Here is a 17,741-nt window from a genome sequence, read left to right on the forward strand (position 1 = left end):
CTCAAACGAATAAGGTTGTGTTCGTTTGTTTATTTTTGAAGTTGTTCAAGTTCATGTTCATGTTCATATTTGGTTCGTATTTGTTTAAATTTTTAAAATCATATTCGAACTCGGTTCGTTTATTATTTGGTGTGTTTAGGATTGATTCGTTTAGCGTTCGCAAATGTTAACTAAACAAACAAACAATAAAATTAAATAAAACAAAACCAACTAATTAATAAAACTTACATTTCAACATGAGAATTGTTGAGTTTTAAAGTTGAAGAAGGCATTTGTAATATCATAAAAAACTAAGTTGAAAAAAAGTTATTTGATCAATTCAAAACAAAACATATTACAAGAGAAGCAATTAAAAAAGATAACACCAAAAATGTTGTAGTAAAATCCAACTAGAAAAGTTGACAACATAAATAGCACATTCCTTTGCAATGAATTCAATGATACCAAATCCTGAAAACATCAAATAAAAAAATTCATGAGTTTCACCCATCAAATTCAATAAGGCAACAACATACAAACCTTTTGTTTGATCCATTATTCTTATTATTATTTATTAAAGAAAATAAGGTTATAGAAGGTACAATTAGTTAAAATGTAAAATTTCCTTACAAAGATAATCATATCAAAAAGTTAAAAATATATTCATACAAAGTTATTGGACAATCACCAATCAAGTTAAAATGCTCACTAACTTCTCATTAATACCATCCAAAATGTACACACCCCAAAATTAAGTATCTTTAAATTCTTCAAAATTCTAACTTCAAAGTAAAGAAATCTCTTTAATTTCTACTTTGCTCTACATAATAAATTAAAATTAGATGACCAAATTAAATAATATTTCAAATATTAAATAAATCGAACAAAGACTTGAAAATTACTCACATTGAATTTCTTTTTCAACCCATAAAAGTTTTGATACTAATCGAAACCATAAAGTAACATTTGCACCGTATCAGTTCCTAAAGAAGAACGGTATGTATCAATCACTCTACCACCAGCACTAAAAGTAGATTTTGAAGCCACTGTGTTAATAGGAATAGACAAGATTTCACAAGCTATTTTTGATTAAATTCGAAACTTAAGGTTGTTAAACTTTCACCACTCTAAAGCATCAAAATCACCACAGTTTTCCTTACAAATGAACACTCATTCTTCCAAGTATATATCTAGTTCAGACTTAACATTGTCAACTGTGTCAACACTCCTAATATATCTCTCAAACTTGGATCTCTCAATCATAACTTTTCCTTTGCCTATTCTACTAGTGGTAGAAGCATTGCTGACACCACTTTCTTGCACATCATTTTCCATTGATGTACCAACATTAGCTGTTGCATATTCATCCACATATTCCTGATAAAGTTCATATAGACTATCACGCACAATGCGAATTTATCTAGGAGCTTCCTCTTTAGAATAAATAACATAAAAACTAAACTCAATTAATTACATCTTATTCCTAGGATCTAGTATAGCAATAATAGAAATCTACAAATTGAATTCACCCCAATATTTATCAAATTTTCTTTGTATTTTATCAACCATTTGTCTCATTCTAAGTTCCTCACTCAAAGATTTCTCCATCAATAACTCTTTGATACTCCAAATGTCAAGAAAAAAAAATTTGAAGTTGGATATTCAGAACCTAATATTTATAAAGGAACTACCATGTATCAAATTAAGTAACATAAATGAAAATTAAGAAATAGTGAAATAAAACTAAATATATTTAAATTGTTTACCTGGGATAATGCTAGCAACTTCATTAAAAAGTGCTAAGAAATAACAAACTTCTTCAACCCTCACCCAATCTTCATCACTTAGCAAATACTTATAACTTGCATCTCATTGAACATATCGCGGAAATACATCCTTAAACTCCAATACACATGACAACATAGCATAAGTTGCATTCCATCGTGTACAACAATTTAAAATCAACCTTTTATTTGGCAACTGAAGTTGTTTAACAATATCACTGAACATAGTCAAATGCACTGTGGATGCTTTGATATGCTTCACACTTTCTCTTACATTAACAATTATGTTTTCAATTTCGGAATGACCATCATGCACCAATAGATTCAAGATGTATGCGCAACAACGGACATGAAACAATTTCCCATTTAAAGGAAGCCTTTTATGAAATGAAAGACTATCTTTCAACATTGCTACAACTGCATCATTATAAGAAGCATTGTTTATGGAAATTGAGCATACTTTTCCTTCAATACCGCAGTCTTGTAAGCATTTGTACAATGCGTCATATACAACAAGTCCAAATGCGGAGGAGGCACATCAACAAATTTTAAAACTCTTTTTTGTAAATTTCAATCTGAGTCCACAAAATGAGCTGTCAAGACCATGTATTTAATCTTTTAACCCAACTTCTGCATATCAGTTTTAATGCTAATCGTATCTACTGTCTTCAACAACCTATTTAACCTCTTCTTTTCAACCTCGTAACTTGTCCAACAATCAATTTTGGCCGTAGCACGAGAAATTCTTACATAGTGAAGACTTGCAGTTTTCATCAACAAAGTGAAAAACTCACACTCAATAATGAACCAATATCATGTGAGAAACAACTTCCCTGATCTTAGCTTGGTCATATTTCCAAGTCTGGATACCACTCGCATTGTCAAATCTAGGTGCTTGCGGTGGTAGAAAAAGATTGTCTTGTCCCTTTAAAGATACCTGGCGTTTCACACAACCATCTAAATGTCTTTTATATTGTGTAGTTGTACCATCCTTGTTTTTGGCAAGTTTAATCTTGCAGTGATTACATTGCACTTTTTTAGTCTCATCAACAAGCTTAACTACGATAGTTCTTGCCACACAATTGATGTATTCTTTCTATTTCTCCTCGTATAAGTGGCAACTTCAATATCATCCAAACACTCAGCCTCCTCAAGGGTTGGTCTTTCAAGAGTAGTATCCCGAGCACTGGAAATTTTTATTTCCTTCAATGACAGCCATCAGTGATGAAGAATCAGTACACGAATAGGAATAATGGCCTTGTTCCAAGTTATAAGACATACCTAAAAATTAAAACTTAAATAATTATTAATGGATAACACCAAATCTAATAAATAAGCTCTATAAAAGTAATAAAACATATAGGCTAAACACCATTTCAAATAGTTTTCTTTTACCATTAATAATATGAAATATCTTTAAAAAATATCAAAGTATGAACCACAACAATGTGCACCAGGTTTAAAGCAATATCTCATAAAGTTAAATTTGGAGATAATTATAGCAAAATAATAGTTACGAAATTATAATTCCAACTTGAAATGTCTCAACATTTATTTATACTAAAATAAATTGATTAAACAAGATAAATGAGAATGGTATACCACAAATAAAGATTTGAAAATGTCTCTCCTGAACTCTTTGTGGTCTCCTCGAACATCATTTTTGGAGAGATTGTTAGAAAGAGTCGGGCCTTAGGAGGATATGCATATTGCTACTATATGAAACAAAAAAAAAGGAAAAGAAAACTCTCTTGCATACTATTGGGAAATAAAAATCGAGACAACTAATAAAGTTGAATGATGAAATCTATCAAGAGATGCAACAAATTCTTGAGTTGAAGATGAAATTAAGTTGAATCCAAGTTGAATCGGTTTTGACTTCTCACTTTCTTGTTTTTGGCCGAGAAAGAAAGTAAAGTAAAAAGGAAAGAGATTCACACAAAATTAAAAAAATCAAAATGCACCGTACGCCTTAACATTTAGTGAAACTTTATCAAGCATCTATTAAAGGGAAGAAAAATAATATTGAGACAAATTTTATATCCAAAAATGATAAAATGGAGGCAAAAAAGAAGGGTGATGTAATTCATGACCTTAATGAGATAACTCACCTTGATGTGACAGATTTCTTTGAGAATCATTAGAAGAGTTAGTGTTATTTTAGCATTTTATATTATTTTTAAGTATGTTTCATTTCCTTGCATAAGTAGTAAGTTGGTGTTATTGTGTTATTTTAAATATGTTCATTTTCTTGATTCAAAAAAAAGAGTATGTGTATTTATTTTACTTATTTTGCAAGTTATACATATTCATTAAATATTTGCAACATTTCTAATGTTATATATTTTTATTTTTATGAAGAATATGAATGATCAACAAAATTTTGTTAGATCAAAATCAATGGAGACATATGTCTTACTAACGATTGCTACAACACATATGATACTTAAAGAGAAAAAATATTTTTCTCATTTAACAATAAGTGATGTTCATATTGATACAATCTCGGGTAGTTCAAAACTTATTGAAGGCTCCGGAAGAGCAATTTATTTATTACCTTGTAGCTGGCCCATTTTGCCCGGGGCCCAAAACCAGAAACATAACCCAAAAATAATTAAAACCAAAATAAACTAAACAGTCCACAATATATTAACGGCTCAAACACGACAAAAATATAGGCCCAAAAATAAAAACTCTAACCCAATTTCTTTAGCCCACAACCTTAACTTTCAGAAAAGAAAAAAAGGAGAAAAAGAAACCCTAGCCGCATGCCTCTGCCACTACCGTCGTACGCCTCTGACATCTCTGCCACCTGTAAAGAGGAACCAGCACGCAACGCCTGCAAAATGAAAAGGAAAAAGTTGACAACATAAAACAGTAGCAAATAGTAGCAAAACATAATAATAATAATAATAATAATAATAATAATAATAATAATAATAATAATAATAATAATAATAATAATAATAATAATAATAATAATAATAATAATAATAATAATAATATATTGTATCAATTTCAGCTATAAAAAGCCATCACCAAGTCAATGTAATTCTTTACACACAAAATCGAATAAAAAAGATCAGTAAGATTTAAAAGAAAAGAACTAGGTATTTTCCTTGGTTTCAAATTCCATTTTATTTTTTATTTTCGCAAAATATATATATACTAAGAAAAAAGGGCCTTTACCTCTGTTCTAGCTATTCATCCTTCCGTTCTGAAAGCACACCCATTAAGTACTCCGATGATTGTACGATCGTTAGATGTGGATAAAGATCAATTTCATCCTTGCAAGAATGCTGAAGAGTTTCTTGGTCCTGAAGTACCATATTTAAATGCCATAGGGGCATTGATGTATCTTACAAACAACATAAAACCTGATATAGCTTTCGCTGTAAACTTGTTAGCAAGATTCAGTTCTTCTCCAACATATAAACATTAGAATAAAATAATACATGTATTTAGATATCTTAGAGGGGCTATTGATATGGGGTTATTTTATTCAAATGATTCAAAATCCCTATTAGTCGGCTATGCTAATGCTGGATTCTTACCGGATCCACATAAAGGTTGATCTCAAACAATGTATTTATTTGCATGTGGGGATACTGCCATATTATGGTGATCAACAAAGCAAACATTAGCTGCTAGTTCTTTAAATCATGCAGAAATAATTGCAATGCATGAGGCAAGTCGAGAGTGTGTTTGGTTAAGGTTATTGACCCAACATATCCAAAAGGTATGTAATTTGTCTTTATAGGAAAAAATGTCAACTATCTTATACAAAGATAATGCATCATGTATAGCTCAATTGAAGGGTGGCTATATCAAAGGTGACAGAACGAAACATATTTCACCAAAATTATTCTTCACCCATGATCTTGAGAAAAGAGGTGATATAAATGTTCAACAAATTCATTCTAGTGAGAATTTAGCAGATCTTTTTACTAAGGCATTGCCAACTTTAACATTCGAAAGACTACTAAACAAGATTGGAATGCGTCGACTCAAAGATGTAATGTAATGTTACCATCAGAGAGAGTTTAAAAACAAGTTGTACTCTTTTCCTTTAATCAAGATTTTGCCCATTGGGTTTTTTTGATAAATGTTTTTAACGAGATAGCTTGTAATAGAAGATTAGGGGTGTTCAGTCGGTTAACCCCCGAAATACAGTTAACCAAATTAACCGACCCTTTAAAAATTTTAACCATTAACCGAATCAAAATTTTTTCAAAAAAAATTAAATGAATCGAAATTTTTTTGGTTAATTCGGTCGGTTAGCTGAATTAACCGAAAATTATACATTTTTAACCGACCGAATTAACCGAAAATTATACATTTTTTATTTTTGGTTAAAATAAGTATAAAAATTAACCGAATTACAAAAAAACAAAAGCAAAAAATGAAAAAGGGCTCAACTAACCCAAAAAATGACAACATTTACTATTGTTAAAAGGTGGCCACAAATAACAGTATGCAAGAAATCCGGATGAAATGCAGCATCATTCAAATGTCTATGATGTTATCCAGATGAAGTACTCTGAGTATTGTAAAATTTAAATTTTTTAATTTCATAAGTCTAGCTCTAATTGATCCATTACCTTAAAATGTGTATACTGTACTTGCATTTAGGAAATGCATATAGGTTTAATATTTTATTTTATTTTTATTTAGGTTTATCCTATTCTTCGCATGCTGCTATAATTTATTTTCAATAAATTACGAATGGCTATTTTCATGGAGCAGACTGTAGAGCTAAAGTTTGAATTTATTAGGCATGTCCAATTGAAAAGAGGGAGCAACAATATTGAAAGAATCTATAAGAAATACCTACATTTGGGAGAAGGAAGGGAGAAACAGAGAAAGCATCAATTCAAGATAGTAATGTGAGTCGCTTGGCGACAACACCAAAGACCAAATAGTAGCTCCAGCTATGATACTTTCTGGTTTCTACAAAATACACAAAAAGTTTTGAAGGTTTTGAAAGTTTTGAAAGTTTTGGGAGATTTCAATTAAGGATTTGAAACTTGAAAGGTTAGGGATTTTTTTTTTGTAGTCTGTGGACTCTGTGTGTGTGAGTGTGTCTATGTTTTAGTTTTACGAGACTTTTACTTTTACTTTTAGATTTTTATTTTTATTTATTAAATTATTTGTAATTTTTATGATTTGGTTGAATAATTATGTTGGGTAATAGGGTTGGGTTGAGTACTTGAGTTTATATATATTAGATTGAATTTATGTTGGATTAGGTTTGGGTAAATAGTAAGTTATTTATATATTATAATTTTATTTATTAATTTTTTTTAATCGAAAACATTCGGTTAACAGACCGGTTTCGAACCGAATTAACTGTTAACTGAAAATTCAAAAAATTATTAACCGACCCCCAATTAAATTAATTTGGTTAACCGACTGATTAACCAAATTCGGTCGGTTAACCGAATTTTTTCTATTTTACTCGAATTTTGCACACTCCTATAGAAGATTGTGTACTCTTTTTCCTTCATTAGGTTTTTTATCCCACAGGGTTTTTCCTAATAAAATTTTAACAAGGCACATTATCTACTAATGGCTATCCAAGGAGGAGTGTTATGAATAACTTTAAGTGGATATCCATCATGATAAAGATAAAATTTTAATATACTTTAAATTATAATAGTTATTAGAATTAGATCTATATTTCTTTTATACTTCTTATCTCTATAAATAGAGACTCGATGAAACATTGTAATCATCCATTTTAATCAATAAAATTCATTCTCTGTTGCTTTCATATTTTTTTGTTCTTTATTCTCTCAATCTCTCTTTATTTTATAACAAGAATAATTTAATTTCAATTTTAGTCATAAAGAAAAAAGCTAATGACGGCTAAGGCTTTTTAAATTATATTTTTAGTTTCTCATTACTTTTTAAGTTTTATATTATTTTTTGTTTCAATCGAGTAAAGCATTTAGAGCACACTGTCCATAACTTGTTTTGTGAAATTATCAATAGTGATTGCAAATATAATATATATTTCCAAGATTAATGAGTTGAAATTCAAATATAAAAATAGAGGGAGATATTATTTTAATATTTTTATAAGAAAATATCATTAATAAATAAATGAGTTAATAAACGAGTTTGTTCGTGAACATAAACGAGTCGAACACATCTTTGTTCGTGTTCGTTTGTTTATTAAACGAATATAAATTTTTTTCATACTCGTTTATTTAACATAATAAACGAACGCTATACGATCAATTCATTAAACGTTTTGTTCATTTACATCCCAAGTGATAAGATGGGATTCTCTTTTTTGTGTTTTTGAAGAAAAAAGAATAGGGCTAAGATGGATGAGTAAGTAGAAAATACTAAAGGGTGATTGTTGGCGTAAATTGCTTGAAAATAGAATGTTACACAATATGTTGCAACAGTGCTTGTAACATTATGGGTAATTCAAGTTTTTTTTATTATTGATAATTTTGACTTGTAATCTTTGGAGTTTTATCTTTCACTGGTTGCAAACTTAAATAATTTAATTTTAAAAATGAAAAATAGATGAAGTCAATCTAGTATTTATGGGATTGAGATTGACTAAAGTGATGAAGGGATTAACCTTTTTCTATTTTCATCATTCTTATCTACCACCTTGATTCCTGTAATTAAAAAGTGTCGGTAATGTAAAGTGGATTATCCTATATTAATTAAGAAAAGATTATTAAGAGAGTTTAAATATAGTCTCGTTTTTTATTTTATTAAATAATTAAGGCTAAAGACTCAACATATATGTGCCTTAAATGCTTTTGTCGTTGCCTACTTAATTCGTGTTAATATGCATCGTATATGTGCTTCTTTTTAGATAAAATTATATTTTTTAAATAAATTATTTTCAAAAAAAATTCCCTTGCCTGATTAGTTTCCGTTGCATATTTTTCGAAAACTTACATTAAAAATTTACCATTTTACCCCTTTGGTAAATCTCATGTATAGCAAGTCATTATACTCATTTTGAAGCAGGCAAAACAACTTTTTCTATCATTCTCCTTTTTTTCAGCTCGTCAGTTTTCTTTTTAGCAGTAATTTTTTTTCCTTTTATTTTCGAAAAAAATAATACCAATTATGTTTCACCTATTTTTCAATTTTAAACAACAATTCCTTGAATGTAAAATAAAAATATCACCTAATTGTTTTAAGAATCACTAATTTATTCTCAATAGAAAACTATCATAATTCTTCTTTTATGATAATTTAAGTTTAATTCGTTCAACTTAAATTAATGCTTCTTTAAGACTTATCATCAAACTACTTAAACATCTTTAGTATTTAACTATCGCTATTAAAAGTAAATTATTCCACACCTTATTGCAATATTTTAGTGTACTAATGCAACAACTATATTTAAAAGAATTTGTTGATGAGTCTCTTTTAACAAAATTCATATATATGCATGTATCAAATAAAATTAATGTTAATAGGTAAATATATTTTATTGTATTTGGTCATATCAGAGATCATATCACTTGAATCCCGTCACTTGTTGAAAAAATAAATATAATGGTAACATAAGGAGATTTGTGATTGTGACCGAGGCGGTACAGGCTATATAGCACATATTGAATCCGTTTATAACTATTCTTTTTTTTATTTGACTTTGATCAGGATAAAGTTTTTTAACTTTTAAATAGATGTAACCGAAACTCCTCTTGTATCATTTATTTTTTAACATTAATAAATTTCTCCTTTTTTACCCATAATTTTTTTTCTCGAAAAAATTTTCACGTAATATTTATATATTTTTATTTTTTATTATTAGTCCACTTTAATAAAATCAAAGTTTGAAGAGGTGTGTGGGCATTGGATGATATTTGAATTCACACATAGATTATTGTGAAAGATAATACCCCCCGCCCGGGAAGGGAAGAAGCAAGTTGCATGCAATAGTAATTTTATAAAATTAATTAATTAACAATTAATTTTATTGTATTCATAGTCCATATATTATTTTCCAAACTCATAATCATATGATATTTGCCTTGTCTAAATGTGAACGTGTTTGACCGCCTAAATGTTTGACTAACAACTAATCACTAATATTTATCATTTTTGCTGTCATGTAGACAGTGGTGGAGCATTACTATCCACTCTAAAATAATAATTTTTAGTTTACTTCTTTTATAATTTGTTAAATTTTAAATTATTATTTTACTCAAATCATAAAAATTTAATTTATAAAGATATAAGTTATTAAAATGATAAAATTATATTTTACTATACTAAAATATACAATTTAATTTCGATTCCCCTTAAAAAATTTCAAACTCCACCACTGCATGTAGATTGTAAGTTTATTCTAGAATCCAACCTCGGTATAATAGTTTTTTTGGTTCTCTAACTTTACAAAAAAAAAAGTTATTTTAGCTCTTTATTTATTTTTTTTATTTCTTTTAGTCTTTGAGTTGGCATTTTTTGGTCAAATTAGCCCAAAATGGATGAAAAAGTTAACGTTTGTTAACTTTGCTGATTGGCTTACACATGGATTGCCATGTAGATGATACATCAATATTTAATTAATTTTTAAAATTTGAAAAATAGTTTTCATAATTTTTAATTTTTTAAATTTGAAAAATTTAATTAAATGTTGAGGTATTATTCATGTGACAATCCATATATATAAGGGCCCCTAAAATGTAAAATTGTTATTTAAGCCTTTAAATTTTTAAAAGTTTTAAATTAGTAAAAATAAAATTGCACTTTGGCCCCTTAAGTTATAAAGATTTGATTTAATCCTTTACCAATTATAAAGATATAATCTATAAAAATTAAAATTTCATCCGCCCTCCTAAAAAATTTTCTGGCTTTGCCCCACATATATATATATAGCATACCAGCAAAGTTAAATAATGTTAATTTTTCTATTCATTTTGGGGTGATTTACTATTAAAATGTAAATTTAAGAGCTAAAAAGTAAAAAATTAAATAGAGGATTAAAATGATTTTTTATAAGTTAGAGAGAAAAAATTCATTATACCTTAATAAAATTTAGGATTGTGGATTAACAAATCAATATAATTTTACTTTAGTATATATAAAGATTATTATTTCATACATTAAATATAATTTTTAAGTTTCCAAAGGTAATTTAAGAAACTAATAGACATGCATAATTAATATTTAAAAGTAGATAAATAAATAAAACATGTGGTGATGTGTTATAATAGAATTTATATGATTTTTTTATAAATTTTTTAACATTAATCTACATATTTGCTCTTTTGATAGGGGCATAGTTAGGCGGTTAGCAGGCTCTAATTTTTCTAAAATGGAAAAAAAATTATTTAGGTCCTAGTCAAGGTAACATTGTACTTTGACTCCTTCTAAAAATAATAAAAATTTAATTTAATCATTTAAAAATTATAAAACAGATAGGCTATTAAAATAGTTAAATTATATTCTTATTATTGTAACAATTACAATTTAATTTTGGCCTCCTTAAAAAGATTTTCTAACTTCGCCCCTGTCTAGAATCATTTATAGTCCCTTCTAACCCTTAAATAGAAGAATAATACGTTTTAACACACTCAAATTTACATCTTTATATATTGACAATATTAATACTAATCGAACTAATAGATAAAAAAAAATTCCTCTTTTACATTCACATCATATTGATCGGATTAGTGGGATATTTGGTATTAATAAATTACTTAAGAGTTATGGTGGGCTCACATCTACATCTAACAGCCTTTTTACATTCAATCAAATTGTAATAAAGAGAAGTTTGGCCCTTCTTTTATTCATCTTTGTATGAAAGTAGGAACCTAAACCTCAAGCGCAGGAAATTGGATTAAAATATAAATTACAACTACATTATCACATGCTACTATTTTAATGTTTTAATTCTAATCATTAATTTATATTAAAATTCTCAATTAATATCATTATAATTATAATAATTAAAATATATAAATTTGATTAATATATTTAAGTACATATTATCTTTTAATTTTTATATTTTATACTCTCGAAATGTAATTAAAATACCTAATAATTTTTGCACATTCGTATATAAATAGTTATAATAATACCCTAATCTTCAAGTTCTTGATAGTCAAAAAAAAAAGTATATCTTTTGTCAACGCTTCAATTTTTATTTGTTTGATTAACTAGTTGAAAATAATTAGTAAATGTCAATATAACAACTCGAGTTGGTATGGTATGGTTGGAATTTTATTTTTCTCTTCTAATTATATATATATTTTTTTACGTAATACTTAGAATTATTCATAGTCTTTTCTCAATTCTTAAATGCTCACGTCCTTATGCAGTGATAACAATATTCATACTAATTAAATTAATACTAAAACCGCAACTAAAGTGGTGGTTCTGACATCAATTTTCATCCTGCTAGTTTCCAGTTTTCTAAAATTAGACGGTTCATTATATATAAAATACCGTCCAAAGGAAGTAAATTAATATTAATTGCAATTTGTGATAAAGTTAACCAAAAATGTTGACTTAAACATAAAGTGGGTAAAGTCAAATATGAAGGCTAGCCTTTGGCTACAATGGTGGGTTTCATTTTTATACTTTATAACTAAAATTTCAACATATAATCCTCAGTTTCATCATATTCTATACTCTACAATTTCGTCCGCCACATAATCAAATTCAATCATGTCATCTTTTTTACCTGCCTACAATTCTCCCATTCTTCCTTAATTTCAAACAAGTGCTACTAAAATAAGCTTAATAATTAGGGGTTAATTCAATTGATAGAGTTTACCCATGTGCTTCAAAAGGGGTTAATTCAATGGATAGAGTTTATCCATGAGCTTGAAAGCGACTAATTAAGTGGCCTTTTGCACTATATCAAGTTTATGAATCTTCTTCCATTATTTTCATCCTTTTGTTCATCAAGGTTACATATCGGTTGAAAAATAATTGGGATAAATTTTAAAATTATACATGAATTTTAATTCGATATATAAATTTTGATTTGATGTAATTATATACATGAAACCTTAATTTTAATTCAATCATAATAGTTTAAAGAAAAATACATTAATTTATTTTTATATTAGATAAATATAATTATTTATGTATGCAATATATAAACATAAAATGATATAATATTAATAATTGTGTCAATTTGTGAGAATAAGATCAAATCAAAATTTAATGTATAAAATTACACAAAATAAAATTCATATATATAAATAAAATATTAGATAAAAGTTGATATATAATTTTATAGAATTATCCCAAAATAATAACATAGAATAATGGGGTATTGATGAAGGAGCTTTCATGGGCAATTTGGAAAGTCCAAGCAATAATGTCGATTGGAAATTAAACTGCTAAGAAAAAAGAAAAGTAAAACACATGTGCATGACTTGAAACATAAATCGAATCATTTGGTTTGATTAATTTATGCCAAAAATCTAAAAAATATGTCTTTTGATTAAGTAATTGATTAAATTGGTTTCCAAAATTAAATGAGTGTAACTTAATTAGAAAAATATAAAAATATTTTTGTTAAATAATAAATTGTGTCATTATAAAATTCTTTATTAAATTGTGTCTATCAACTTAATTTTATTTTCACCCACATTATAAATGTGTCATATATTTTAACTATGTGACAAATATATTTATAAAAAAAAGATATAAATGACAAACAAGGCTTTGGTTAAATAGTAAAGTATAAATGATAAAAATTGGTTTAAGAGTGTAAAAAGTCCTCAAATTTTTTATGAAAAGCAATTAAGCCCCTCCTTTTTTTTTTCACTCAATTAAACATTTGAACTTTCAAAATGCACCAAAAAGGCCCTTAAACTTCTTCAAAAAAAGCAATTAAGCCCCTACCTTTTCTTTCCACTCAATTGGGTACTTGAACTTTCAAAATGAATCAAAAGACCCTCAAAATTTTTCAAAAAGACCCTCAAAATTTTTCAAAAATCAATAAAAGTTATAGAAAAATTATAAAATACTTCTTTTGGTATAATTTTGTATAATTTTCTTATGACTTTATAAAATTTTTTATACTTTTTAAAATTTCTATATATTTTATAATTTTTACGATTTTATAAAATTTTGCAACTTTTATTTTTTACATTTTTCTATTTTTCTATTTTTTCTAATTTTTAATATTTGAATTTTTATTAAAATTTAATAATATTTATACCTTTTATTGATTTTAATTTTTATAATTTTTAATAAAAACAGGGCTTAATTGTTTTTTTAAAAGTTTGAGGGTCTTTTTATGCATTTTGAAGTTCAAGTATTCAAATGAGTGCAAAAAAAAAAGAGATTAATTGCTTTTTTGAAAAATTTGAGGGCTTTTTACACCCTTAAGTGATAAAAATTATAGAGGCATAGGTTTAAATCTTATTACATACGTGTATTTTTCTATATAAAATATATAAAATGATAAAATCACCCTTAAAATAATATAATTTATTTTGTAAAGAATATTTTCTCATTACCCAAGTTAGTGTCCATTTAACTTGTGTTATCAATTTAGTAAAATAATTAATATATAGTATGCAGACAGGGGTGAAGCTGGGGGTTGGCATGGGCCTCGGCCCCCTAAAATGTAAAATTGTATTTTAGGCTCTTGAAAATTTTAAAACTTTTAAATTAATAAAGGTAAAATTACACTTTGCCCCCTAAAATTATAAAAATTGATTTAATCATTTACAAATTATAAAAATATAAACTATAAAAATTAAAATTTCATCCGCCCCCTAAAAAATTTTCTAGCTTCACCCCGAGTATAGATATATAATTTCAATAACAAAAGAAAATTATGGATATTTAAGTCTTTTAATTTTAAAAGGTGAGTTTTCTAATCCAATTATAAAAGTTGACAATTTGATCACTCAACTATTCGATATTATATATTCTTAGTTACCAAATAGCTAAACAAATTTAACTTTAAATATTTACATATTATGTCAATTTAGTTTCAATTCTAAAAAATTAACCTTCAAGTTTACACATTTATTCTATTTAGTCGGATTTATTAAAATTATAAAATATTGAAAAGAATAAATTAGATGAATGTATTCCTTTTAAAATGCAACATCTTATCTGGAAATTACACATTAATTTTAAAATACAACCCCATTTACACATATTTTATTCACAAAACCAGTCTACTATTTAAAACCTAATGATTTGTAAATCTCTGTCTTTCTTAAAGCATAACACGTTTTTATGTTTAATTTAAGGGACACAACATTTTATCTACCAAAACTTTTCTGATAAATGATTAAAACGGGTTGACTTATTTGGTTGAGTAATTATCAGGAATTTAATAATAATTAAAATTTAAATCTGTGTATTAATTTGATGGTCAGAGTGTTTAATAGTTAAGATGTGATTTGGGTTCAAGTTATGCTAATCTAGTTGTTGTTAGGACTTTGTTCTCTTCTTACAATTCATCAAATTACTAATATCATTATCGATATAATATCAATTTATATTTACCTATTATTAAAATTTTATATGTATAATTATACTGAATCAAAATTTATATATCAAATTAGACCGATATTCGTTAAAGATTTTTGAAAGACAGTTTTCCATCAAAATCAAAAGCAATAGTTTTTTCTCAAATTTGGGATGCTTATGAGATATGCACAAAACATCATACTAGTGGGAGGTGACTTGAAGGGATAAATTTATTTGTTATATTTATGTAGAAATTTTATAAAATTAAAGAGAGCCTTTCAAGAAAAGTAAGACATTTATTTTTTTTTTCTTTTTTGCAAGTTCATGTTTGGTCTGCCAAACAGCGCCTATTCTTTTCCCAAAGTAAGAAGAAAGTGAAATTTAAAAAAAAATAAAAAAAATCCATTCCATATTCCAAAAACTGAAAATGTTTTGATCAGTTGATTAATTCTATTACATCCAAATTGAAATGAGGCATCAAGAAAGTTCAAAAAAAAAAAAAAAAAAAAGAGAGTATGAAATTAAGTTAATCTCTTATATTTACAGAGAAAGAGAGAAAGAGATGCATGATAAAATCATAAAATTCAGTAAAATCTACATCTAAACCCCATATATACCAAAACCAAAATCATGGAAGATGGAACATAAAATTACAAAATTAAAAGACTCAGAATCAATTTTTATGCCATTAGTTGAGCTTCTTCAAATCCATGCATGTGATGAGAATCATCCAAAGGAAGCAAAGGGAATTCACCCATCTCTTGAATAAAACCATCTAAATCTCCAAAACCACTTAAGAAACCACCTCCTTCTTCTTCCTTAACCCTTTCTCTTGTTTCAATCCCTGCAAGAAACCCAGTTTTTAGCTCCATTGGCTTGTCATCTTTTCTGCCGATTCTTGGTTTCCTTTTGCCACCCTTTTGTTGAGGTGGTTTCCCAGTGAGTCTTTGCACCAATTCTCTGAAGTTTGCTGCGTCGGTCTTGATGATCTCTGGTGCAAATATGTGAATGATCCGTATCTTTGGCTTTGATATTGTTTGCGAATCTTTATGAATGGATAGGGATGATGATGGTGATGAGTTTGAAGGAGACATTCTAGTTTGGTTCCTCATCATCCTCAAATTCTCCATGGAAAAAAAATGAATGTCTGAGACAAAGGAAAAACAAAGGGAAAACCAAAGAAAGGATGGATGAGTTGGTGTGTAAAGATCGATGGGGGAATCTTATATAAGGAGAGAAAGTGATGGGAAAGATTTTGTAATGCAAAAAGACAAGCTGTCTTTGAGAATTGGGGACAAACGACTCGATGAATCCTTGTCTCTCCAAATGGAAGAGATTCAATAAAATAATATAGACGACTTAAACCGTCCCTACCAACATAAATTCATTAATTAATTACCAATAATATCTTAAATTCTTGGTTAAGTCTAACATGACCGGGCTTCGTGTATCCAGGTTTAAGTTTTATTGTGGTTCTCATCATCTGCATATTTCATGTGTGAATTTTGTTTGGTTTTTATATGATATATTTTATATTGTTTTGATACTACATTTATATTTGTAGCCGGTTGTGTATATATATAATAAATTTAGAGGTAAGGCTTGAATTTAAAATCTCAAGAGACATTAAGGTCTTTTTTAGATAGGCGGTGTGTTTACACTTCTAGAGATCTTAAAAACAGTGGAAACGTAAAATGGGATTAAAAATAATGTGAGGTGTATGTTTGGATTCAAATGCAATCAGTAGAGGTAAGATGAGAATAGAAAATAACTATTAAAGACAATAAATTAAAAATGATTTATAATAATAAATACTATTAATGACATTTAGTTAAGTCTTGTATATAATAAAAAATTTAGATTATTTAACATTTAAAAATTATTAAATTATTAAATTTTATTACAATCATATTTATATCTAATAATAATTAAAATTAATTAAAACTTGAGAAATCCAAATATTTATTATTTTATTTAATATTTAAAATTAATAATTTATTTAATTATAATTAGTCTAAAACAAGAAATTTAACCTGTGAATTGATACAATCTAATTGAATTAAACTATAAACCGACTAAACCGATTTTTTCTTCTATTAAATATATATCTTTTATTGAGTTTGGAGTAGTATTAATAAATCCCAAGTATATACATTAATGTTTCACTTGAGAAATGAAGAAGAAGAAAAACAAATCCCAAACCCTGGCTAAAATAAATAGGAAAACTAAAATCATTCATTCACTTAGCTACATTCAATTGAAACACATCTTGATTATTGTATGGGAGATAGTATATGCTTGTTCATATATAACACAAAATTGAAAAAATTAAAGTTGATTGAGTCTTAATTTGATTAGCATGAGAATTGTTGTAAATGCAGCGAAATATTAGTTCGAATGCGCTTAAATATATTATCCTCATTTTTATAAATTAGGGAGGAATTATGAATAATTTTAAGTATTATATTAAAAAAATATATATATCATCAAAATTTATAAAGAAATTATTTTTAAAAAAAATCAAAATTGGAAAATCTTGGG

The 17,741-nt window shown here is 27.0% G+C and overlaps 1 protein-coding gene across 1 annotated transcript; it reads right to left on the reverse strand.

Moving 5' to 3' along the window:
- Positions 1–15,612: 15,612 nt before the first annotated feature.
- On the reverse strand, positions 15,613–16,531 carry LOC108466821 (VQ motif-containing protein 17-like). The gene has a single exon (XM_017767179.2). It carries the CDS (start codon positions 16,328–16,330, stop codon positions 15,881–15,883), a length of 450 nt encoding a protein of 149 aa, XP_017622668.1. The 5' UTR covers positions 16,331–16,531; the 3' UTR covers positions 15,613–15,880.
- Positions 16,532–17,741: the final 1,210 nt, after the last annotated feature.

This window comes from Gossypium arboreum, chromosome 2 (assembly GCF_025698485.1).
Source record: "Gossypium arboreum isolate Shixiya-1 chromosome 2, ASM2569848v2, whole genome shotgun sequence".
NCBI classification, from domain to species: domain Eukaryota; kingdom Viridiplantae; phylum Streptophyta; class Magnoliopsida; order Malvales; family Malvaceae; genus Gossypium; species Gossypium arboreum.

Excerpts from the sequence above, each read along its gene's own strand:
- LOC108466821 (XM_017767179.2), bottom strand. The coding sequence starts at position 16,330 with ATGGAGAATTTGAGGATGATGAGGAACCAAACTAGAATGTCTCCTTCA.